Here is a 25,309-nt window from a genome sequence, read left to right as displayed (position 1 = left end):
TGTCTTATGAGCCGATAATCTTATCGCATACCTAAGCCTCCAATCCCATGAGTCATCAAACTGTTAACGTTCTTTTGACAAAAGACTTTCGATTTAAAAAGTAATCATGGCAAATATAACCCTTTCTACCTTATCTTCACTACAGTTATACCTGCTGCTTATAGTCTGGTATTAACGTCATACTTTCGTTGTTACAGATGGCGAGCCTATCAAATTGCCTGAGAACTTGGAGAGCCTGCCGAGAGCTGAACACTTCGCCGCCCAGAGGCACAGGTGGAACACCAATGAGGTTAGTTTCTGATGCAATATGTTTATTTGAAAAAAAATAACGAGCAACATATAAGAGTTTCCATTATACTCACACTTAAGGCAGTTAAGGGTGATATTTTACTCAGTATCGATTCGAATACTGCCATTTGATTTGCACTGAAATGTTTATCTTACATTATAGTAGGAATCAATTTGACTGGGTTTCTGATTATTCGGCAAAAAGACAAATGTTATAGATGACTTTACCCCCAAAGTCAGAATGAGGTACATTAAATTTAGAAAATAACATAATTCAGATAAAAGTTCTAGCCTAGCAATAATTTCGTGATAAGAACAAAAAAACTAAAGTATCAGTTTTTACCTGAAATAAACGACGTAATCAAAATTAGAACTCGTTCAGTTACACAAAACATTTGAAGAGCGGAATATAACAAATCATATCAGTATTCATAAGATAAGGGAATTCAGATCTTATCAGTAGTAGAATAAGGATGAATTTGTTTGTCATGACCCTTATCTACACGGATAATTAGTTATATACTTCAGGTTTCCGACCTTGGAGTATAAAAATAGTAAATCACGCACGTTGTTACATTTTAACTGTTAACATTAAAACCTTATCTTTTATGGCGCTACATACATATATACTTATATTGTAATTTTAAAAGTATTGTAACAGCTTACCAAATATTGATGATGAATGCACTAGCAAAATTCTATTTCAAGATTGCACGGATAGACGAGTGGTTGAGGTCTCCACGCCAAAACCAATGTGCGCGACGAGGCCTGGGTTCGAACCCCGCGTTTGACAATAACCTTGGTATTGTCAAATACTTGTCTTAAGTCTGGGCACTTTCTGGGTGTCCTTGTGCATGTGAGTTAAATGTTTGTGCAACGGAATATGAAGAGCAATTTCATTATCTCTTATCTAAAATTGTGATATAATGCCTGAAAATAAACTTGATAATACTAAAAACGATAATAATCTACCTTGTTCTTTAATATGTTATCAGCAACTAAACTGAAAGAATTGTTCGAAGTGAAAGTCTTTTCACATCTCAAATACTTCTTTGGCCTCTTTAAAAATAGTTTTAATTTCATGCAAATAATAATTAATTACATTTAAATAATAAAAGGACTGTAAAAGGATAGTCTACACAGTCAATAAAAATCTGTTAAAACTTGAAAATTTGACACTCATCCGCGCGCGCGCAAATAAATACATATAACATCAAAAAAAATATTAGTTAAAAACTAGACTCGCTCGACTTTTAAATAAAATGTACCTAAGTCAAAAGTGACACAATGATGTGAAAAGTTATGCTATAATTAATTAGGACACGTCATTACTTGGCGAACGTTTTGACAACAGTGATCGAGTTTGCCCCCACTCCACCGAATAAGCCACGCCCACGAGATTTGAATCATGGTCTTTTTGCATGTACATAATTAACTAGATTATTTGAAGAGTTTTTTGATTGCTGTTAAAAATATCAGAGGTTTGTTGATGGAATATGAAAGGCTGTTTGATGTTTGTTTTTATATTATTATGTTGTTCAAGGTTAAAATTAAAAAACCTTAAAAACGTTAACTTTTGTGTTAATTATTTTCATCAAACTAAACACATATATATTTTATTTTCTCGAGGTACTTTCCGATAAGTTAGCAGGCTGAAAGTTTTAGGGTAACTTCAAACCTGATGACAATGCAATTTAGAACTATAAAAAACGGCTGGACCGATTTTGATTTTTTGCCATTAACCTGACAATGTAATTTACAACTATAAAAACGGCTGGACTGATATTTTTGCCATTTTAAAACGTGGGTTTTTAGATTTTGCAGTGACATTACCGCACACTTACAAGATTTTGACTCATTCTTGTTCAAGAAAACAATTGTAAATTTAGCTTTTAATTCAAAACGTATTTTACTTTCCCTATAAAAGTGAGTTGCGAAAAGGGTAGTACAATTGTGGATATTAATATTTATATAGGGTACACGTGAGTGGTGTATCGTGCGGTATAAATCGCGTTAATTCATGTTTTATGCAAACAGACACGTCTCATATCTCGGCGTTGCAATGTTTTAGTCAACTTAGCTTTGCGTAGATTAGCTTTTACACCCCTACTACTGTGACTAGCTTCGTTTTGTAGGTTAAATGAAATAAAGGGTTTATTACAGGGCCCGATTCTGCGAATTTACAATGGCCGATGAATGAATGGCAATTGGATTAAATTTGAAATTTAAGCATTATGCCAACACAATCATTGAAAATTCATTACATTGACCTTGATTGTACCGTCCCATACTAAATTTCCATTCCTGTAGGAAAAATGTTTTAGAGATACGAAAAGTGACGTTTTGAGCCAATTTTCATTCATTCGTCGGCTATTGTAAATAGCAAGATTGGGGCCCAGCATGTTACTGTATGTCAATAATAGCTGCAAAATTATAACTGTCCTTTAACGCATAAAAGTAGCGTATGTGTTAATCTAAGATGCCAGCTACATTCGACGTTTTTTTTTTTTTTTTAAAGCGAGTTAGAGCAGATATTTTTGGAAATATATAAGTCGGCAAATCCTGCGCTACGCTAATTTCATTATTTGATTGGCGTGCAAAAACACGCCGACAAACAAACTGAAAAAATCTCAAATATTGTGCGTGGTACACGTAACAATTTTTTTTCAAATCAATATACTAATTTCACTTACCTACTATGTATAGATTTCTTGATACAACCGCAGAATAAGTACTATTTCTAACAAAATTAACTGTGACTGTCGTGATATTTGCTGTGCTATTACTTATTCCTTGTTGGTTCTTTACTTTGACTATTAATAAAGTTGTATCAACCAAACATCCTTTAATAACAAGACCAAACTCGGTTACTTAGTTTTTAGCTCAGCTATCAAAACCAAAACTAGGTTTCATAGAAGCATATTGGAAAATCTGTTTTGAAACTTTCAGTATCATAGCTGACATTGTCTAAATTACATAGGTATTATACTGATGTATTAAAGGTTTTGCCGTCTCAGACCTCGTAATACTTACATTTAGATTTAGATTGTAATTTTACATTGAATGTTACGAATTATTTCATCAGCTATTATTTGATAATGTATAATTTCAAAGGCAATATCGATCGAAGAAACAATCTCGTATCGAGATAAGCAGTTATTACATCATTTTTATTTTGATAAAGCCTCCTTGAAATTTCCATTGCATAATTACGAAATTAAGTGTGCAAAACTAAGTTAATATAGTCGATACTTATTCTTGATAAATAAATAGAAAATTGTTTTTATGACAAGTAAAATGAGAAGGCAAGATAACCAATCAATTAATATATTTATTCCCTTAACATCCACATCAAAAACAATTTAATCTTAAACGAATGTATATAATCAACCAAGTTAAGCAAAAGTACTGAAGGTTTGGAAAAAGATGGGTCCGCGATGACGTTAGTCACGAAACAATTCGTGAACTCGTAGTAAGTCGTCGTTTACATTACCCGGGGGTAATGAAATGCGTCGGGTGTAAATTACACGAGAACGGTGCGTGTAACTGTTATTATGTGTTCTAAATGAGATATGTTAGGCAGTTGCTTGATGAGTTTGCTTAAGGTTAAGCGGCGGCTCGTGAGGTTTGGAAATGGATTGGTTGACGACACTATTTTCTCAAAGTTTTCTGCTCATTTAAGTTTTTGGTGTTTGTAACGGTTAAAGGGTATTATTGTTGTACAAAAAGTTTTGGCCATATTTACGACTTTTAAGATTCAGACAAAAATAACTTCTTCACATACAAAAAATAAATGAAAAATTATACAATAACAAAATTATAATAAACTTATTCATTACGTTATTAGCGGGACGGGAACACGACGCCTGTTACCTATTTACAAAACATGATTATACTGAAAACAACAAAACATCGTTAGTCTAGCCGTTGTGCCTTACTTTGAATAAATATTCATGAAATGCCTTGATTAGGCATTTTTAAAAGAAAATACCAAATTGCCCCAAGTTTGGATGAAAATAGGTTACAATTATACCATTTTTTGGTAGACTAGACCGTACTTTTTGCCAACAGGTTAATAAATGTATGTTGTTTGTCTGAATATCTGTTTGTCACATAAACATGAACAAGCCTTTCTGAACAAGACAATTTCATTTTTCAGCTATGCAAGCCTTTATATGTTGAATTCTCATAACTATTACCCATACATGAACCTTATCCTGATGAATCCTAAGGAAGAAGGAAACTAATTTAGGGTTCCGTAAATAAAAATCAAAAGCAAAACCTTATCCACTCTCTGTCCTTCTGTCTTACCTTTCTGCCATCAGGCTGTATCTCTATAATCGTGACTTCTTGATTGTTTGCATTTTCATGCTACTGTGGCTGCTATAGTAGCAAAAATAAATAAAAATTTAGCGAACACCGTTCCAACAACCAAAGCCTTTTTTAATTATTTAAAAAAATAGAAAAATCTAGAAGTCGAAATATAATAATCAACTTACGAGTACATTCGTAACATCTTAAATTTAAAGTTCAATTTCAATTACTACCATACCGAATTCCTTATATTACAGAACCCTTACCTTTCCTCATTACTCACACTTCCCTGTTTAATTTTATGACTGTTGGAAGGTTAGACCTGATGACGTCAAACGATCGTTTACATAAATAATACAGTTACAGCCAGTCTTTTATGGCGCCTACTTAGTGTTTCGCGATGAGAACTTATTTATTACCGTTCTCAGCCGATTTCTATGTTTCTTTCTTTTTATAGGCATATCAGACAAAAGAACTCAGGTAATGAGATGTGTCAACTTTAGGAGGCATCAACATCTGTATGTATGAATTTGACAAGCAACTGAATTAGACCTCAAATAACAGTTTTCTTGCTGCCGTCATTGTCACATGTTGTGTTCGCGATTTTGATATCTGTGTAAGACAAACATTATTTAGTTTCACGAATGTCTGTTCTGAGTCTGGGGTGTCATTGTGTATCTGACGTAAATGTTTGTGTAACCATCCGCGACACAAGGATAAAATTCCCAACAGCGAAAGTTATTTATTTTAAATAAAATTAATCATAATATTTCGTTTTTGTTAGGCGACTAGAATCAAAATCCAGCTGATCCCGTTTTTTTCTCCTGGTCTCATCAGATTAGCCAAATATAGTCCAGGGGACTAGGCCAAAAAAAACACCAAATCTCTATACATTCAAACGTTGTCTTATTTGCAGAAGCTGCTATACCTAAATACCCAAGTCTTCAATCGCGGTAAAAGCCACAAGACCTTTATACATAGATACCTATAATTATTCATGATATAATATATAACCAGAAATATTAATGAACTAGATTAACACCCGACAATCCCTAGAGATAGTTCAAAGTGATTATTATAAGCCGTGGGCTCCATTTCATTAAGGGCCTTAGTAATGAATTCCGTGTTGAATTTGCCTCTATATGTTAATATATTATGTATTAGAACACGAACAACGCAATCATCATTATTGCTATACAAGGTTAAGCTACACACGCCAAGGTCAAAATTTGGATGGGTGACCGGAAATAAAAATAACCGTCTTTGTTTTAAATGACACGATAGACTGTACATTTCGTTCGGCAAATATAACCTTATGTTACACTACCCCATTCAAATGGATATTAAGGCACAAAAGAAATCTTGCGTTTCCCGTTTTAGTATAATCTTAGATAAAGGAAAGGTAATTCCCTGAAACCTGAAAAGATTGCAAAAGATAAACCTAATACTTATCATAAACTTTACAAACGTTTATAACGTAAAAGAAAAAGCCGGTCAAGAGTGAGTCGGGCTTTCACACGAAGGGTTCCATAACATTTTTTTAAGTCTAAACCCTAAAGCTAAGAAACTCCCTTAAAAAAGGACGTTTTTTAGGTTTTATAGTAGTGTTATTATAGCAGCAAAAATAATGAAAATAATATTTTATTTATTTATTTATTTCCACCTTATAACTAACATTACAGGCTTAAATCCTAATGCGTTAGTGAGGTACTTTACTTATAACTAATTACTTACTATAAAATTTAAACAATAAAGAAACACGATATTCTAAATTAAAAATAACATTAATTAAATCCATAAAAAAACAATACTAATATGTAGCTAATATATTAAAATCTATCACGCTTTAAGAGATACGCAGCCTGGTGACGGATGGATAGTTTGGCATTCGGACGTTTTAACGTTGGACAGTTCTTAATAATACTGTACCGTTTTTGCACTTTGCTTACGGTACCCTAAAAGATTACTCCATTTTTATACAGTATTTGGGGCACCATCTAACCCTTTGTAAATCGGTACTTACCTTAGTTTTCTAACTATCGTCATTCTCGCTCGGCCACTTAAACCTGCGTTTCTGTTCAATATAACACTTTGACAGACGTTAAAGGGTTTAAAAGGGGCTAAGAATTTTTAGGAGCGTTGAATGGAGTTTGTATACAAACAGTGTAGAAGTTATGTTATTACAGCTACTCATACAAAGTAGCTGTAATAACATAATAAAATATGGCGTTTTTAGTTCTAAAGAGTGACGAAATTAATTGATTAAAATTTGAAAATGAATTAAAAAGTTTATGCAACAAAAATACCTTTATAAATTACCTGCTATAAATACAATAGAAAATTTTGTCTTTCAATTTGACAAATCTCAAATCACCTACACAAAAATCACAAATCAAAAATCACAAAAAAGTCAAGAGTTCGCTGTCAGTGTGACCGCACCCTCCATCCATCCTGCCCCCCTTGTTTACACCTTCCGCCGACACCGGTACCTTTTGGTTACGTATGGAAATTTAACGATCCGACGAACAGCTGACTCGGCCTGTGCCTGAAAAAACCTCACTCCACCTTATTTTCTACATGTTTTAATGGAAATTACAATATATTGGAATAGGGGTTGAAATATTAGGGCATTCATGTTGGTTGGAGGTTTTGTGCTTCGTTTAGTCGTGTTTAGTAAAGTTTAAAGATTTTGTGCAGCAGCTCGTAGTATTTTTATGTAAGATCGTTGTTAGTTTTTCTGAGACATATTTTTTAGCGGGTACTGAAAAGTAATACAAGTAATAAATTCATTTTCATGCAAAATTTCATGTTTTATTCGTATTTTTAACAAAAAAAAAAAGTGTACAGTAATTCTTCGAACATAATTAAAACAATACCTACTTCTGTTATATAAAAATGATGCAAAGTAATTGGGTGTATTTTTGACTTCTGTAAAAAATATTATACCAACAAAAAAGGTTCCGATAGTTACCGGTTTTGATAAATTACAACATCGCTATTCTCTTGGCATGCCTCTTGTGTTAACAATATTTATGCGATTTCAAACTGCGCCGTTAATGCGTTCGCTAGCTACTGGCGCCAGCAGTTATGCCAGTGTGAACGGGACATTAAACATTTTATAATCATTATACCTATTTTCTTAATTGGGCGAGTTATTAGAGTTTAGAAAAGGATTATTTGCTAATTATCTAATTAAATGAAGGCATACTTAATGGTGTATTAGGTTCTGCTTTAATCAACAAAACTAAAAAATATGAATGGATTGTTAGACTTTAATCATTTTACAATAGATAAAATTATGTAGGTCGTCTGACACTACTATTGAAGATAAAAACTATTTGTTTTGCAAATAGACTAAGATATATGTTTTAATAAATTCGTATTTATTGTTAGTATCAAAATGAAACTACTTTCAAGCGACATTCCACAAGTTTCTCGACACAATGTTTGGCCGATTGCGTCAGTATTTTTAGAAACAATTCAATAAAGTAATATTAAGCTTAACAGACAATCCAAGTTAAGTACAGCTCTCCTCAGCCCTTACGCGTGCACGCAATGTTCTATCAAGTCTTTTTGATTTTAATGTTTCTGGCTTTCCATTTCCATTTTCGTTGCCCACATTTTAGTTACCTACTAAAATCTATGAGGGGTGAGAGTAATTGAATTGTACGACTTTCTAACTACTTTTTTGTTTTAATATAAATGAAGCCAATATGTCTATTTCTAAACTTTCCCTTTCAGAAACTTGTGAATGTTTTAAGAGAATAAATAAACAAGAAAACCAAAAAAAAAAATGTTGTAATATAAAATATATAAAAAAAAAGATTCCTTTAGAAATCAACAAGAAAATTGTTTTCACTTTTAAAAAGGTTGAATTGGTATTGGTAATATCAATATTTCTTTACCTAAAACAAGAGAGTTATCGGTTTTCCCCTCCGGGGCCAGTTGTAACAATATTAAAAAGCAATAAATAGAAAAAGGGCTCACATTTCTTGGATACAACCTTTCAATGCTGTCTTAACACCCCTGGGAAAAAGGTTATGTATGTATGTAGGACAGTTTAACGTGCGTGTCAGTGTTCACAAGCTAAAACAAACCTTATCATGACATCTTGTTGTGGAAGAGGGACGGCGTCATACAAAGTCCATAGCGCCATCTCGCTCACACAAACGACGTTTAAGTTCGAGAGCTTAGTACAGGTTTAGCCTAAGTTATGTGTAAGTGTTAGTTATCTTTATGTAGGTCTTCCTTCTGCACTTCTTTGACAACCGGTATTACCATTAATGACGTCAACTGACATGCGATATCGTCGCGTACTGCGATTTGACGGCATTTAGTCCTGTGCGATGTGTCGCTAGTTTTTAGAGCTGTTAATTCAAAGTGCCTTTGTAGAGGTGTGTTTCATTTTATATACCTGACATAAAACGAAAGAGGTTTTCAAGGTGTTGTTAAACAAAGAAATGGTCGGTAAGATTTTCAAGTTCCTGAAAAACTATATCTAAAAATGAATTGCTGTTTGTTATTCTCGTTTACACATGAGAACAGCAGAACTGATCTAGTTTCATTCTTGAAATATTTGCGGAAGTCCAGGGACGGTTTAAACTTGTGATAACATATGGAAATATAACAAAAAAAAATGTGTTTTTGTCTGCACTGTTAGGCGGTAGGTACGTTTTTCGCTGGTGATTATAACATTTTTGGGTCTTTGAAGTATTTTATTTTAAATACAGTTTAACTGACCCGTAATCCAGTGGACCAGTAATTTGAAAATGTGGAACCTTCAGCTTCCTTTTATTCGACCCCGATATAAATAACATTAAAATCATCCATACATTAGTATACATTAACGCATCAGTAGCTATCCCGATGGGGTTCTTCCGTGCAAATGGAGCGTTGGACGTTAAACTGCCTAAGGCCAGTGCGATAAATAAATCGGTCGATTGGAATCGCATAAAATTGTCTGTGTTGTCTGCGCTGAACATTCCCTTGCTCGGATTTGTTTGGCAGACATTTTGAATTTATGGAATTTGTTGACTGTAGAATGCAAGAGGTGATAAAGATTAGAAATTAGAATTACGTTAGACATTCCTTCGATGATTTTGAACGTATTAATTAAAATAATTAATAACTAATTTGAAAGTATGGATACTGGGTGCAAAAAGTTAATATAGATTTAGTGCTTCTATATTTTTTGCTTTCAGGACAAAATAAGTATAGAATACAAAAAAAAAACTACCTGACAAGATTCCTAGCCAGAAATGGGTCTGATTTAGAATTTAATTATTGGCGAAATGACGACTACATCTTCGTATGTGATTAGTGTAAAGTGATTCAGGATAGACAACTATGGCTTTGAATAGAAGAAAGCCTTTACCGGCTCTGAAAATAGGTTACCAAAAAGCCTTCTAGTAGAATTTTAAAGGAAATCTCGGGGACAGTTTTCAATCAAGACTAGTCCATCATGACTAGTCTAGTTCTAGGTATAGATCTCTTTTGAGTTAGGTCACAACAATCCGTTCCCCGCAAGCCACACTCAGTTGGACCCAGCCACCTTTTTTAGGTCATCAGTGATAGCTGGGAACTGATTAGATCGAACAGTGATAAATTGAAAGAATTAAAAAAAACGAATTTGCGAATGACGAATTAATTTACAAAACTTGAGGCATTAAAGGCTTGTAATGATCAAAGACAGAATCACCTATAGTTAATTCGTTAACCTTCCCTTTGGGTCAATTCGATTAGGAAAACGATTCATCAAAAACCCTGTGTAATTCTGTAAATATTCCGTATGTAAAACAAGAATATTGGGTTCCTACGTAGCATTTACTTCAGCAAATATGTTAGATAATATCTGTCCACTGACCGTACATAGTTCAGCACACTCCACTCATAGTAAAGCGATCAAGTCACAAACATTTCTATGTAACCTAGATTTAAGAGAGCATTACAGACAATGCTCATATTAACTATTGAGACATTTATGGATAATTCAAGGAAGTACCTTAATAACCATTTCTATATCCTTTCCTTGTACTGCGCTTACTATGAACTCTCAAAGCAAGACTATTGCTGTTGCGGAAGCAAGATGTCGATACGCGCTTTGTATTGCCGTCTCCCTTACACTTTGGAACCGGTCATACTTAAGAGTTTATGGTGCAGGGACAGGTATGAGTTAATGAACCACAGAGACATTTACCGACTATATGTATTGTTATTCATTTCATCCTTTATAATAAGATGCCATATTTTTTTGAGGGCTTCTGATTTTTATACAAGTCTTTTCTGAACTATATTTGAATTTTTATTTATCTGTTACTGTATACATTTACTTTTAAAAAGAGTAACTTATGGAGTTTCTTGCCGGTTCTTCTCCATAAGAGTGACACTTTGGAACCGCGCAACTAGAGCCATCACCTTAACGTTTTGAAAGTGCCTGGGAAACGGCCTACTTGAAATAAAAACTTTTGATTTTGATCACAAAGGTTGGTTTCTATTAGAAGACTGTCTTGCATAGTTTTGTTGCCCCGACTTTTTTATTGTTTTATTTCGTTTACTTTTTCTTATAGGCCCTAACCGTATTGCTCCACAGCTGGACAAAATGTTGCTTGCGATTGTATTATGTTATAATTTTGGAACATAAAAGTGAGACTAATTATAGTCGGTAAAAAGTATACTGACAAGTGACGTCACATGTCACACTTCATCTTATTATCACCACCATTTTTTATTTACACAAAAGACAAAATACGTATCAGTTATCATTCTTAAATCTGACAGGAGAATTTGTTGTTACCCAATTAGTGTTATTTTGTTTGAAATACAGCATGTTTTTTCTCCAATTTCGTCCAAAACAAATCGACAATCACTTTACAATACAAAAAAACATCGTTCTTTTTCCATTTTCCCACCCTTATCTATCTACGTATGACCAATCTCCCCCAGTTATTGCTTCAACAATTCATTTCGTTCCCTTTATTCGGGGAATTCTCTTATTATTGGCTCAGTTCATTATGTCTGAGGGATTGTTGCTAGGCTATTGGGCCAACCAATGTAGTATTCGGTTCATACATTGGTCATTTGTAGGCATAAGGAAAACGTTTGTTACGTTGTTTTCTTCTGATAATGGGTAACTTTGTGTAATTGGTGCATTAAATTATAGTAAACTGATTACAATTATATTTTTCCGGGATAAGAATAGTTGTAATATAATGTTCTACAACTTTCTCATGAAACAATCTAATCGTAAACGAAGCAAAGCCTGTATTATGAGTACTAGACAACTGATAAATATATTTTATGATTCAACTGTTTATTCACGCGCTTTTCTCGGGATTGTCCGACTAGTTTTGAAGAAAAATAAAGAAAAAAAAAAACTTCAATTTTTTTTTTCTTTTATATGTCTAATATTAAATGGTGATTATTTTATTTTATGTTATTTTATTTGGCTCCATGGTTATTATAGAATTCTGTGTAATTAAAATTAGGTAGGCAGTCTTGTGTAAGTATTTGCGATAAGAGATTTAAACGGTGATTGCTTTAATATCCATTGTTATCGGATTTGCTAATATTGTTTAATACAATCGGTAAGGAAAAATGTTAACGGAACATAATTTTTATCGGATCTTTCAATGTCAAAACAAGGTCAAAAGCCAGGCCCGCCAACTTAGTGTCGCCTGGTTAGTGAATGTATAACATCCAAAAACATATCACAAGAAATCATTAAAATCAGTCCAGTCGTTTAGGAGCTTAACATAAAAAAAGTATAATGATAAGCATACGTATAGGCAGACTTACTGACGATTGTTCAATAAACCTATTTATTTTGGATTTTAGCTTGCATAATACAGCCTTCGTTGACAAAACAAATTGCAGCTGTCTTGATTTAAAAAGACTAAGACCAAAATGCCCATTTCTTTTGACGATATTTTAAAGTAGTAAAGAAATATCAACCCAAAGCATGCTCAAATAAAAATCAGACCAGTAGAAGTGATTTCAAACCTTTATCTTCAAATACGTAACTTCATTTCAGCCATGATCCGTTGGACAAGTTAGTTTTTGTTACTTTAAACACTTACGCTGATCTCATCACTCAAATGTATTGGTTTGTGAAGTACAGAAATAATAATATTATGCCTATACATGTCAGAGGCTTAGTATGTTTCAACGTTTGTAAATAAAACTTCAAGTGAGAATTGATCTCGAAATACAAAAGGTCCCCCCGCGAATAGGCATCGGCCAATTGGTTGATTGTCAAATAATTTGGTGAATCCTCAAATTTATTTGTCAATCACCAACAAATTGACGTAACAAGGGTTGCTAGCCTCTATCATCATTTTTAGATGGTTATAGCAGAAAAAATACATCATCTGTGAAGATATAACATAACGGTCTTGCTATCACGGTTATTGAGATAGCACAAGAATGGGATGAAACCCTGATCATTCCTTCCATTTTGGTAGGCAAAAATAAAAATGTAAATAGCCCTTCCACAGCGTCTTTTTTCCTTAAGTAGGTACTATAAAAATATTTTAAAAGGTAATACCTATAAAAAGGTACAGTACCAAGTAGGTAACTAAGCCATCTCACCATTAATACCTAAGTCCCAAAAATAAACCATAATCTGAACATGTGTCGTTGGTTTAGACCACTTCAGACTTTCTTTAGTTGTGCCGCGAAGCCTTGCGATAACGTCACTTCACTTCTGAAGCTGAAAAATGTCTTTCGGATGTCAGTTACGGGATTACAGTGACGGGGCAATTTGGTTATATTTAGTCTTATCGTTTAGGCATACGACCTCCTTCTTGCCTCGGTCTAGGTTATTTTAATTGAGGCCTTTTTGCCATTATACTTTTTGGGGTGACGGTTGCGGTGTAATTCTAATTGGTTGCTATATGTTTAGGCTAAATAAGACTAAGTTTTTAGGTTGACGTACTGAGAGGGAAAAACGGAATACTCTAGTAAGGCAAAGGTATCTGTCTGTTTGTATCCACGCTTTATCTCATACAGCGTGATAGCTAGGCAGTTCATATTTTAAACATGGGTTATTTCAATGGGTGACCATTGTAGCAATTAACTTTTATTATGCCACTGTTTGTCAAAAATTTTATTCAGTGCTAAGAGCAGCTTATATTAAAATCTAACCTGCTTTTAAGTTCATGAAAACAAAAACATTTGATTGTAGCAATAAAAATATTACATACAAACCGGTTTCAATGTCAGCCTTCTTTAAATACGTGTGAAATCTAATTCGGTTACTTGAAATTACAATAATATCGACAAAAATCGAAAGGCCTTCACAATAGCTGAGTCGCGACCTTCGCTCGCTTCCTTATTTATAAAATTCTTAAGGGGTCCCTTCAATAGGTGTCATTCGAACGAACAGTCACGCGAATACCAAAGAAATTGGAATAACTTTTGTTAAACGACATTCAACATATTAGGTTTTTAAATTAATTGCGAAACTGTTTCGTTCCGTATTCTAGGAATTTAAAAGCGACATGTTTTTGTTTATAATTTGTATGTTATTCAGACGTTGGAGTTCAAGGAAAAAATTATCCTTTTTTTTGTAAGGTGTAAATGTGTAGGTAAATAAGTTTTATCAGTGCTTCATGGCTAAATTAATAGTACCATTGAAACTTGTTGTTGCCCAATTTATTTTAATAAAGTGTATTAGTCTTTAGTTATAAACATTTCATTATCAGTTTTCAGCATTGCACCTTTGAATTAATAGTTTTCACCGACAGTTTTAGATTCAAGTCACACTCACAATTATACCAGCCTCAGACCAACCCAAAGGGGGTTCAATCCCGGGACACGCTGTTTCGTATTGACCTATTCTACCGACCATCCTGCGGTATCTTCGACCTATCTTTGTAATTATTATCTTCCTTCTACTTTCGGTACTGCAAAATCCCCGACATTTAGTTCCGGCAATTTTAGAAACTACATTCGCAAACGCTGAAACTAAAATCGCTATCCAAATCAAAAATACAAACTACAGTTTACGTAATCGTTCACAAATTCGCATATCGAAAACGGGATAGCACCACGTTAGCGTGTCTCGTATCAATTAATCGTATTTCGGAGCGCGCCAAAACAAATCCGCCATGTTCCCTCCCCTCCCGTACCTCGCCACCCCCCGCAGACATCCCCAGCACTATATTAATGGGCGCTGTCACGCCAGCCGGTTAGAACCGGATTGATGCACGATGTCATTGTTTGGTTTGGTCATAGTTCGGGGGTTACAATAGGTCGACTTCGGCCTGTCAGTCAAATGTTGACCACGTTTTGAAATGTTGATGTTTTCAATTTTTTTTAGGAGTTTTTTGTGTGTCGGCCTTGTCATGGATATAACATAAATGTGTCCGATAGAATGGTACGATATTTTTTTATTTTGCACAATTTTGAAAGATAGTACTGAAAATTTTACAATGTGTAGACGTTTCTTCCGAGAGCTCTTTAACCATGGTATAATTCAGAAATGCCATTAGAAATATTTAGTGCATGAAGACAAGAGCTTATTTTATTAATTCATTTTCCAAGAGACACAAAGATTTTCCTCACACCTCTAGGGCATTCTTATGCTTATACTCTCAAAAATAAAGTCACAACCAACATTAACATATTCGTTCACAAAAACTGTTATTTAGACTCCAAAAAAGTCCTCTTTTAATGTACGAAGTTAAGTACTGAGACGCTAAGCAGCTCTGTGCCCTCAAATAGGCTATTTTCTAAAAACTTTTACAATTTCCAAGAAAACAGTGTTCGTTAGATTGTTGTATTTTACTATCATTTCGCGGCAATGTTGCTTTTAAGTATAATTTGCATACATTTTTGTATAAGTATGAAATGTGTGACTGGCTTTTCCGTTTATGGAATAACTTAAGTAGTTACATATCTTATGTTGGCTTTCCGCGGGTATCATTTGGAGGCCTTTCCTTAGGTGACGTGATAGCTTGGTGGTATGCTTGTAAAGAATGATGTACCTTCTTGTTCGAAAACGTGTTAAATGGTGTTATTTAGTCGGACAATTTCATACATTGTTCCAGTTTAAAATTTTGGTGGATGGAGGTGGATTTTAGGAAACTGAAATTTGTTATCATAAGACATGTATAAAATCGAATGAAATTCAAGCCTATTACAACCCTGTAATCACAACCAGCCTATGTACCAACTGCAAATTGAGGATTACAATCCATTGATCACCCAAATTCCAACCTTCATATTTTAGAAATAAGGACGTATTCATGTTCCCAGTCCACGTATACCGTGGTCATTGTATCTACATTTCCAGTGACATTTCCGACTTGTTTCGCGGCCATTTGACTGCGACATCGTTTTTCGCAAGCAAATGCCTTGATGGTTCGTTTGCTTGCATTGTTCTCTTTCCCTTATAGATCAATGTTCTATTGTCCTACATTTCAACGTTTTGGGACACAGTCTTGTGATTCTTGAGATTTTGTATTTATATTGAATGTTTTGGTTTCGTTTTTCGCTGATTGTTGAGTTGTTTTTGTTGTGTCTATTTTGTTGTCAATTGAGTCTATAGGCACTGATTTTGATAAGTGTATAGTACTTAGATTATCTTTAGGAATTTAAATTGAGCTTAGTTTTGACTGTGGAATGATGCTTGTGTTGTAAACATTTTGATCTTAAGCTTGAATTGAATTCAAAAACTAGGTATACGTTAATCTGCTTACTTAGACAATTTCGTTCTGAAATTAAACGTTTCTTAAACACCTTCATTAGGTCTACTAAGCATAACAATATTCTGATTTTGTTTTTTTTTTATTATGAGTTGTCACTTGTCACACAGTGAAGGCTGAAAATCAGTTAGAATGATTTGTAAACCAACAAAAATTACAACATGAAAATTTTAGTAGATGATTAAATTATTATTCTGAATGTATCTACTCAAGGTTACGACACATTTTCATACAACTTCTACAAGTTACTATTTTTCATTACTTACAAAATTCGTGTATTCAATTACAATAGTCCAAAGACCGTTACATAAGGCAAACTCGTGTATCCATCACCGCTAGCAAGTGTCACTGTACTCGGGGATTATGTATCAAGATTAGAATGAGCGTCTTCCTCTGTTAAATTGAGGCTAGACGGAGCATGGCTAGAACGAAACATTTCAAGTTATATTTTGGTAGACAATTTAGAATTGTTTTTATTGTTGGACGGGGAGCAACCCGATTTGGAAAGCGATTAGCGTTAGCACTTGTAGAAATTATAGTAGACTAAGATATTATGATTAGTGGTGATTGAAAACTTTCGTAAATTGTCGTTATTGTCTGAATTGTGAAACAGGTAGTCAACCATTTTTTCATTGTAATCAATTTAAAGTGGAATCACCAATGGTAGTGGGTCATTACTGGTTATTTAGTTGTATAATCATCATACCCGAAATTTCTGAAGCCTTTCAAAATATCTTGTTTGCTTATTTAGGTTTTTTTCTTTTGAGACAAAGGTCAGACGCGTAATATCGTAAGACACATCTAGTGTCTGGATGAGGCTAGCACAGGACCGTAGAAATTGGCACGAGAAAGGGGAGGCCTATGCCCAGCAGTGGGAGGATAAAGGCTGTGGATGATGATGATGATGACATCTAGTGTAATGTAAACATAAGGGGAAAATATGAGTGTTAGAGAAAACTATAGCAAAAAAGTCGTGTTACTTCTACGTAGATCGAAGTATGCCATTACATTCCCCATTTTGCCAAACATTACAAGTCTCATATACAGGGGGAGACTATTATCACTGGCAGGATGTGTTTTTAATGCTATCTTGAGTATTTGCCAGAAACAGATTTATTTTATGATCACTGAAATGGGGTGAAAGAATAAAATATTTGTTTATAATTTTATTTGTTGAGAGATAACAGTCTATGAGGCTTCAATTTATTTTTTGGCATGTTTCGATATTATTTTCGAGTTATTCGATTTGCAATAAGCAGTGTTTTGATTCTGCAGTAAATTTGAACCTCAGGCCTTAAGAAGATTCTGAAATATCTCTTGGCATTTAAATCTGTGAAGGATAATTCTTGATAGCATTCGATTTCACTTGATCATTGAACATTAATTGATGCGTGACAATAGAACGAGCACAATATAAGTATCGGGCACTTAATACCAAATAATACTTAGACGTCGAGATAAAATATCTCTTGACTTTTGTTTAGCAATAAACGCAAAAAACTGGCCTCAATAATCAATAAGTTTCCACTTAACCTTGCTTATATTGAATCAACCTTTCGTCTTTAGGAAACAGCCGGAGGCCCAAAAGGGAAAATGAAAAAAACACTACTGCTTTCTTCCTACAAGGCTCATTAGACACGATAGCTTCAAAACCTTTTTGTCAAAGGACAGCGGCACACAAGAGAAATCTCACCTTACAGTTAAGAAAATAAGGTAGAATTTCTTTTGTTATTAGACAGCTACCCAGTATTCGCGAACTGGGGCGAAAATTTTTGTTGGTAAAGTGTAATAGTATTTTTGTTTGCCGTATCGTGTTAAAAATGTAGGCTTTACCAAATGTGGGGCCTGAACCGCTCGGTAATAGGTGAGAGCTGCTATTTTTGGAATGTTACTGAGAACTGGATCGATTTCTATGGCGCTTAGTTTAAATAGTGGAATTATATCAACAAGTCAGTGTTATACATGAAATGAAAAGTTTTTTTTTATGATACGGGGTTATGTTTAAATATATTCTCAGTATAAACTGTTGTTGTTTTTCAGTTCATAAGCATCAGAGATTGTATTAAATCTGTTATGTCGTGGGCGCTGATTCTTATTTTTTTCTTTATAGTGTAGGTAATTTTACTAGTACTGTAATTCCTCGAAAAATATCAAGCGATTTAAATCCAACTTAGAATCATAAACATTCAAAATCCCGACATATTTCATTTCCCACAAAAACCGTAGCACCGCTACAATATTCCGTAGCTAATCTAAATATTCGCAAAAAATAAACTTTTCACGTTATAAAAGATAAGACAAAAGATTAAGGCAATAAAGGCTACGAAGGCGGAAACTGCATAAAGCAAAAAGAAAACATTGTAGAGTGGAAAGTTTGCATTGAAAGTTGGTACCGGACTTAGCAAAACTAACACAATAATAGGTGCTAATTAGGTGTCATAGAAATAAGTGGAATCGCACTTTCCATACAGTTTTCCCGTAACTATGTTTCCTTCAAGAGTTCTTTGCTTTATTTTCGTAAATTTCTCCAGAATATTAAAAAGTAAAGTGAAAAGATTCTTGTTAAAGTATTTAGGAGTTATGGTGACTTATTTCGGCGGTGTTTTGTTTTTTATGTAAATGTATACTATGTCATGAAGGTTATAAACATGTTGCATACTTAAATGTACACTTGTTATGTCAAGTAAAAATGTGTTAATTGTTTCGCTGTGTTTAATATGTACACCCTTGTAGTATGGTAGGTAGCTGAACTATATTTGAAATGGTGGAGTGAAGTTTGTAGTTGAAAATGGTTTTTAATGCATTATTTTAAATCCGTCTGTCCGTCCTATCAGTCTGTCCGTCCACGCGTACTTGATCGGATTTTTTTATTATTATATATTCTTTTGGGCTTGTTGCCACGTATTGGAAAGTATCTCAGTAAGGTTTAGTTCCAAAGAGTTATTTTTATCTTCACATAAAATAAGTATTTTTATAGGAACTTCGATAATATACGTTTTATCCTCTATTAAGTATATAATAACCTGCTTTCATCTACGCTAATTCAGTTTTTCTCTCGGAAAATCTTATTAAGCTGTGTCTGTTTCCCAAGGAACCGTTTAGACGTTGCCTAGGGCTCTAACGAAATTCTGTGATATGAAAAATACCTAGGTTCAGGATATAGCCTTTAGTTCTTGTTGGCTTCAGAAACTATTAAGCTTTTTATTAAATACAGGATAAATACACTATTTATTACTTCTTAAGTAAGTTAAACACATATATAGAAATGTAAATGGAACACTGATTTTTCAGCTTAAATAAACTAAAGAAAAACAAACGGGCAACGATAAATTGTCCGCATCAAAGGTTGCTTGACCTTGATTTTTTTTTTTAAGATTGGTTGTTATAGCTACAACAGACATAGATCCTTTGTGGAAATTGTACCTGTGTTATTGTCATGGTTCAAGAGAGAGTGGAGTATTAGTTTGAGAGTTCCGATCTTACCCTTTGTTTACAAAATCTTAAAAATACTCAAAAAAAGCAACAAAACCAACTTGCAACTCCGCCAAAAACCTTCTTGGCAGCCATCTGAAGGCAATAGAAATAAATTCTTTGACGATACGTAATAGAGTAGTGCCCAATTAGAGTGCTCGGCATATAGGTCATGAGATTAGCATCGCACGGCCAGATGTACGATCGCACTAATGTCTGAGCACAGGCGAGACCGACACTGCTCGACCCGTTTAAATATTATGAATGCTTTGGTTTTATATCACGCTGTCAGATTAAAATGTACTTTATGTCAAAGTGTTAAAGTTGAGTTTTGATTGAAACTTCAGTGTTAGTAATTTGTTTTTCTAACATCTTGACTGGTTTACTCGGCTTAACGCTATTACTTAGCTCTGCTCCATAGGAGACCTATATTTTAACCTTTATACCGATATAGGCTGTCTGAAGTGACGACCATTTGTCTAGTAGTAGATGAATTTAAGAGTACCCAAATCAATCATGTGCTCCACAATTTAAACGTTTTTGTTATAGAAATACAAGTAGCAAAAATTTAAAAGAGCTTGAATTATTTCTAAACTTTTCAAAATTCAAATCTTTCTTTTGATTAAAAAGTAAGGTTGACTATAATTATTATGATCTTTCATAGCGGTGAGATAAATATATCATCTGTTATAATTTCAACAGTCTAGCTATCACGGTTTTTGAGAAACCGCCCCGATAGTTCCGTGTTCCGTCTTTACCCTTTCGGTACGAAACTATCAATTAAATTATCCAACCCCTATTATAACTGAAACATTATAATATGTTAATACCGGTATTGTCTGCACACCATCTTTAGCTGTCTTTAAGGCACGGCATAGTTGCCTTAAACGCAAACTTTGATTACGTAATCTAGATACCTTTTGTCTTTCTAACTTATGTCGTTTACTTAGATTAAGATCTGAGAGTTAATTCTGTTTTTGAGTCTACTATTCGTATATGAAGGTTGTGTAAAGTTTGTGTTTTTTAGACCTTGTAGGATTATTGCGACCTAAAATAATCTTTATTTGTAATTTTACTAGGAATGTCCAGAATGTGTTTGGGTCTAAATTAGTGATATTTTTTTGGAATTAAAATTAAGTAACATGTTAATAAGAATTATTAACGAAATTCAATTCCCCGTTTTTTTGTCTATTTTTTGGTTTTAGAGGGCTTCAAGCTAAATCTGAAATAGTAAACTAAATTCAGCTTTCTATGTACATGAGGACTAACCAAAATAATGGACATTAAAAGCTGATTAAATGTTGGCATAATTATCTTAAAACAACTATCTTATTTTTTCGCTTCGTTAAGAAAAGTTTGTCTCTAAGAATTGTTGAACTGAAATTATCGTCAAAGTTTAAGATTTTCAAAGGAAGTCTCTTCTAAACAATTTTAACGAGATATTAATCTTAAAGCAGTTTAAGCTATTACGGTATAACACTTTAAAATGATCTTCTACTAAACTATTTTGAAAAAATCATGTCTATCAAGAGCCTTTATAATAACATTTTTTTAATAATATTACTTGCCATTAATATAATAAATCGTCAATATAATAAATCACAGTATAAAAAGAACGTGTGAAACATTAAACAATAAAAAACAAACAAAGAACCACGAAAACAAAACACAACTGCAATAAAAACAAAACAAAGAAAAATTCTCAGATCAGCGAAAAGAAACAATTTCAAAATCACCTTTTTCAGCTTGAACAGAGCACTCGAAAGGGCCAAGGGCTCCAACGCGGATATCCCATAAAACTGTGCCTTTCCAGCGAATATAAATAAAGGTTGGGGCTTTTTGACCCAAAGGTGGGTCACACGTCGATATTGGACGCATTCCGGGACAAAATGGAGGACCTATTAGGCTTCTGAGGTCTTCACACGGTGCGCGACTGATATTTGGTGATTGGAATCTTGAGGCGTAGTATTTAGTTTCTTATGATTGTTATTAAGGACATAGATTTGTCCAGCATAATCACTGACTTATTTGATGGTTAATTTAGTTGAAGCCGTAGTGTAAGTAAAGAAAAAGTGCGTTTGTAAAAAATGGCAAGTATCGATATCGAAATTTAAAATAGCTTGTGTTGTGTATAGAAAATACGTCAAACAGCCATATTTATTCCTCAGATAAAAGTTATCTGACGATTGAAAAATCGGGCCTTAAAGTTTTAAGTGTCCCGAGCATAAATACTAAAAGATATTAAAATATAGATAAAAAATATTTCAAATTAAAGTTCTAACAAACAAAAAAATATTGAACTTACTCAATAACACTAATCGAAGCACCTTTACGTATAAAAAATTAACATAAGTAAATATACCTACATGATTTTTTACAAAACATGCAGGACGCTAGAAAACTACAATATTTTCGTCCAACAAACATAGTTTCTTCGCTAAAACATGCATAAATTAACCATATTTAACTCAGCTAATTAATACGAGACTTATTTCTAGATTTTACCGGCATTAACATCATATTTATCGCCACGCCACACGCGAGCCGAGAATTGGCTGAATAGTTTGCGAAGGGTGTCTTTAAATTGTACCGAGCTATTAAAATTATGCTTTATATTAATTCGGTTAGATTAAACTGTTATAATGGTTTCGGATATGAATAATGATTGCTTTAATCATTCTTGTGTTTTATTGTTGTTTTCGTGAACTATGATTACAGAAAGACTGCTTTTATTTTTGTGATATTGTAGTGTTTATTCTTAACTTCTTTATGATGGGGTTCGGTGAAATTACTCGTTACAAGTCTAAGAGAGAAATCTTGTTTGAACTTGTATATATTTACCGTCTTGGGAAAGGTCAAAAGAAAACCGAACTCTTCCCGGCTACTCCGTGTTTTTCATCTACCGGAGGCATGTGGAAATTCATTTGTAAACTACTAGTGATAGGTAATATTACCTAAACAAAGCCCTCTTGTCTAATATATCTAAAGAAAACTACTGCAATTACTTCCATATTTGTCCGAGCACGTATCGTCGTAACTTCAATTTATACAAAAGTACCAATAGCAAAGTAATTGACGATAACTGGTGTAAAGAAAACTCTACACAAAACCAAGAAATCCCTAAATCTCTTACACTCAATAACCAAAATCGTTGTAACATCAGAAAGGCGCATCTAAATCAGTTACATTGATCGCCACACCCGTCTACAGGTAGGTAAGTCTTTTTTCATTGAGCGCACCTGTTTGTGTCCCCTAAATAAATAATACAACACAATGGAACGCCAGACCGATTTCGGATCTACGTACGGTAGCTTTATTTTCTTTGCAATACGTTTTGGACGATTTGCGTGTGTGCCTGTGTGTGTCTGTGTGTGTTTGTTTTTGGTTTGCCTTATTATGATGAGTTTGCGAGTTTAGGATGATCTGAGTGATTTATTTTTGATGTTGAGAGGGTTGTGCTGAAGGATTATCTGTTTTTTGGTGATAACTTGGGGTGGATTTGGGAATTGTTCGTTAAAGGGTTAAGTGAAAAGGGCAGCTTTCTTAATTTTCGATTTTAGGGGAACTTTATTTGATTGTTATTTCTGCTATTAATGATATGTAAGTTTAATGATAATGTAGTAAGTTTTTCCAGATAGCGTCTTCTCTTTTAACTTACTAGCCTTCAAAATGATCGAACATCCAAACTCGACGCACAAAAACACATTATGGAGCTAAACGTTTTGGCAATTCCCAAGGACTCTAAATTCCGGGCCGAAATGTGTTCCGAACATAATATATAATTTATAGCCATTCCGTTGAAAATGAATGATAATAAAAGCTCCTATTTCCTACCGACAAGGGACTATTAATTTTTTACTTAAAATCGCATGTCCGAAACTAAACAGGCCACGAAATGCGAGTTTTGAAATAACAGTGTTTAATACCAGCCTATTATAATAACAAGAAGCCGAAGGAGGTATGTTTGAGTTTCATCGCGTTTTGTGGACTAGGCCGGGTTCAGAGAACGACAGCCATTGTGGTTAAGTGGAGAACCGAAAGGTTTTTACGAGGAACTTGATGATGTTTCAAGTAGTTGTTTTGTAGGTTTGCGAAAATTTTGCAAGGATCAATAGTTTTGGACATATGTATCTTTATTTGACTACCATAGCTTTTCCTTCTAGCATAGAGTTCGATAGTTATAACTGACATCTTAAAACCAAAATCTTAAATATGTATTATTTTTTTTTGCGTTTGAAAATATTTACTTGCCAATGTTACCAAGCTTACGAATATAAATAGACCCTCTGTAAGAATCAACATATACGCCAACCTCGTCTCAAATATAAGTACCTAAACGGAATTAGTGATGAAATCCCCAACCCCCACGTGAGCTTTAATTAAACGTTATTTACAAAATATGAGGGCGTATTCTTGACAATATCTCCGTTTCATCGCACTCCTTTAGATGATGTGTAAAGCCCTGCGTAAGCGACACCATTAAAATCTCATTTAGCATAATCACGGCGAGTTTAATAACCAACAGAATGTACCTACTTCACACGGATTATAAGAGTGCGGGGAAGTTGTAGCTTATGTGTAATAAATGAATAGATATAGTACGATAGTTAACATTATAGGTCAAATAATTTTAGTTTGTCAAATTGTCAATAGATGGCGCTGTACATATTATTTTAGAATAAAGAATTCGAACATTTTTGATTGCATCAAGAACATTTTATGGCTGAATTTCGTATCTTACTCCTTTCGCCTTTTGCTTATTATAACTCTAAGGTATTTGTGGAAGTCAAAAGAACTTTTAAATAGTGGGGTAATAATAAATACCAGTTTTTCTTGCCCATAAGCGTAGCTGCAGCAATAGCAAACAATTCAAAATAAATATATTTCACCGTTTTGGCGCAGAACGAACAATTTAACCCCAGTATAAGTCATTGTTTTATTGTCTGTAAGTAGCTAGCCTACCAGTTTTACCTACTCTTCGTGTCTGAACCCGCCATTATTGACCTAACTCATTATTAATATACAGAAATTTGCATATAATGAGGCAGGCCGAAATATCCCCGTCGCTGCACGTTTTACGATACAATGAAACCAACTGTTACTGTTCCCCAACTCAACTTTAATTGTGGTTTATTTCTCATATAATTGGGTATTTGTTTTACGATGTAGGGGTTTATTTTTCAGTATACCCATTTACAGGGTAGAGGCCTAGATGGGTATCCATTTGAGTGGGTGGAAAACGTAATTATTTTTTGAAAGAGCAACCTTTGATGTTTTTACCGGTTTTTCTCCATGGTTATGGTATTAAATAACCGTGATGTAAGTCATTTAATGTTTTAAAAGTGCGCAATTTTGCTCGAAGTAGAACAATGTTGATTTTTGTAAGATAAAAAATAGACTTTTTTCTTTTAGTATTTCATGAACTTGCTTTTACTTCAGTTTTTCGTTGGATAGCAAATAATAATATAATTGACTAAACATCTGGTTAGTCAAGAGCGTAAGGCCATAATATAAGACATTGTGAGTGAAAA

The 25,309-nt window shown here is 33.8% G+C and overlaps 1 protein-coding gene across 2 annotated transcripts in view; it reads left to right on the top strand.

The window, feature by feature from the left end:
• LOC113498830 (calmodulin-binding transcription activator 2) overlaps nucleotides 1–25,309 on the top strand; it is a 200,407-nt gene that overhangs the window by 84,732 nt on the left and 90,366 nt on the right. For both annotated transcript variants that reach the window (XM_026878972.1, XM_026878971.1), the window contains one exon: nucleotides 198–289. Coding sequence is in view for 1 of the 2 variants with exons in the window: in XM_026878971.1 (XP_026734772.1) it covers nucleotides 198–289 (92 nt within the window). In the remaining variant the exon portion in view is untranslated. The remainder of the gene's footprint in view (nucleotides 1–197; nucleotides 290–25,309) is intronic.

Source organism: Trichoplusia ni, chromosome 11 (assembly GCF_003590095.1).
Source record: "Trichoplusia ni isolate ovarian cell line Hi5 chromosome 11, tn1, whole genome shotgun sequence".
Classification (NCBI taxonomy): domain Eukaryota; kingdom Metazoa; phylum Arthropoda; class Insecta; order Lepidoptera; family Noctuidae; genus Trichoplusia; species Trichoplusia ni.
This window is presented reverse-complemented; position numbering and strand designations above follow the sequence as displayed.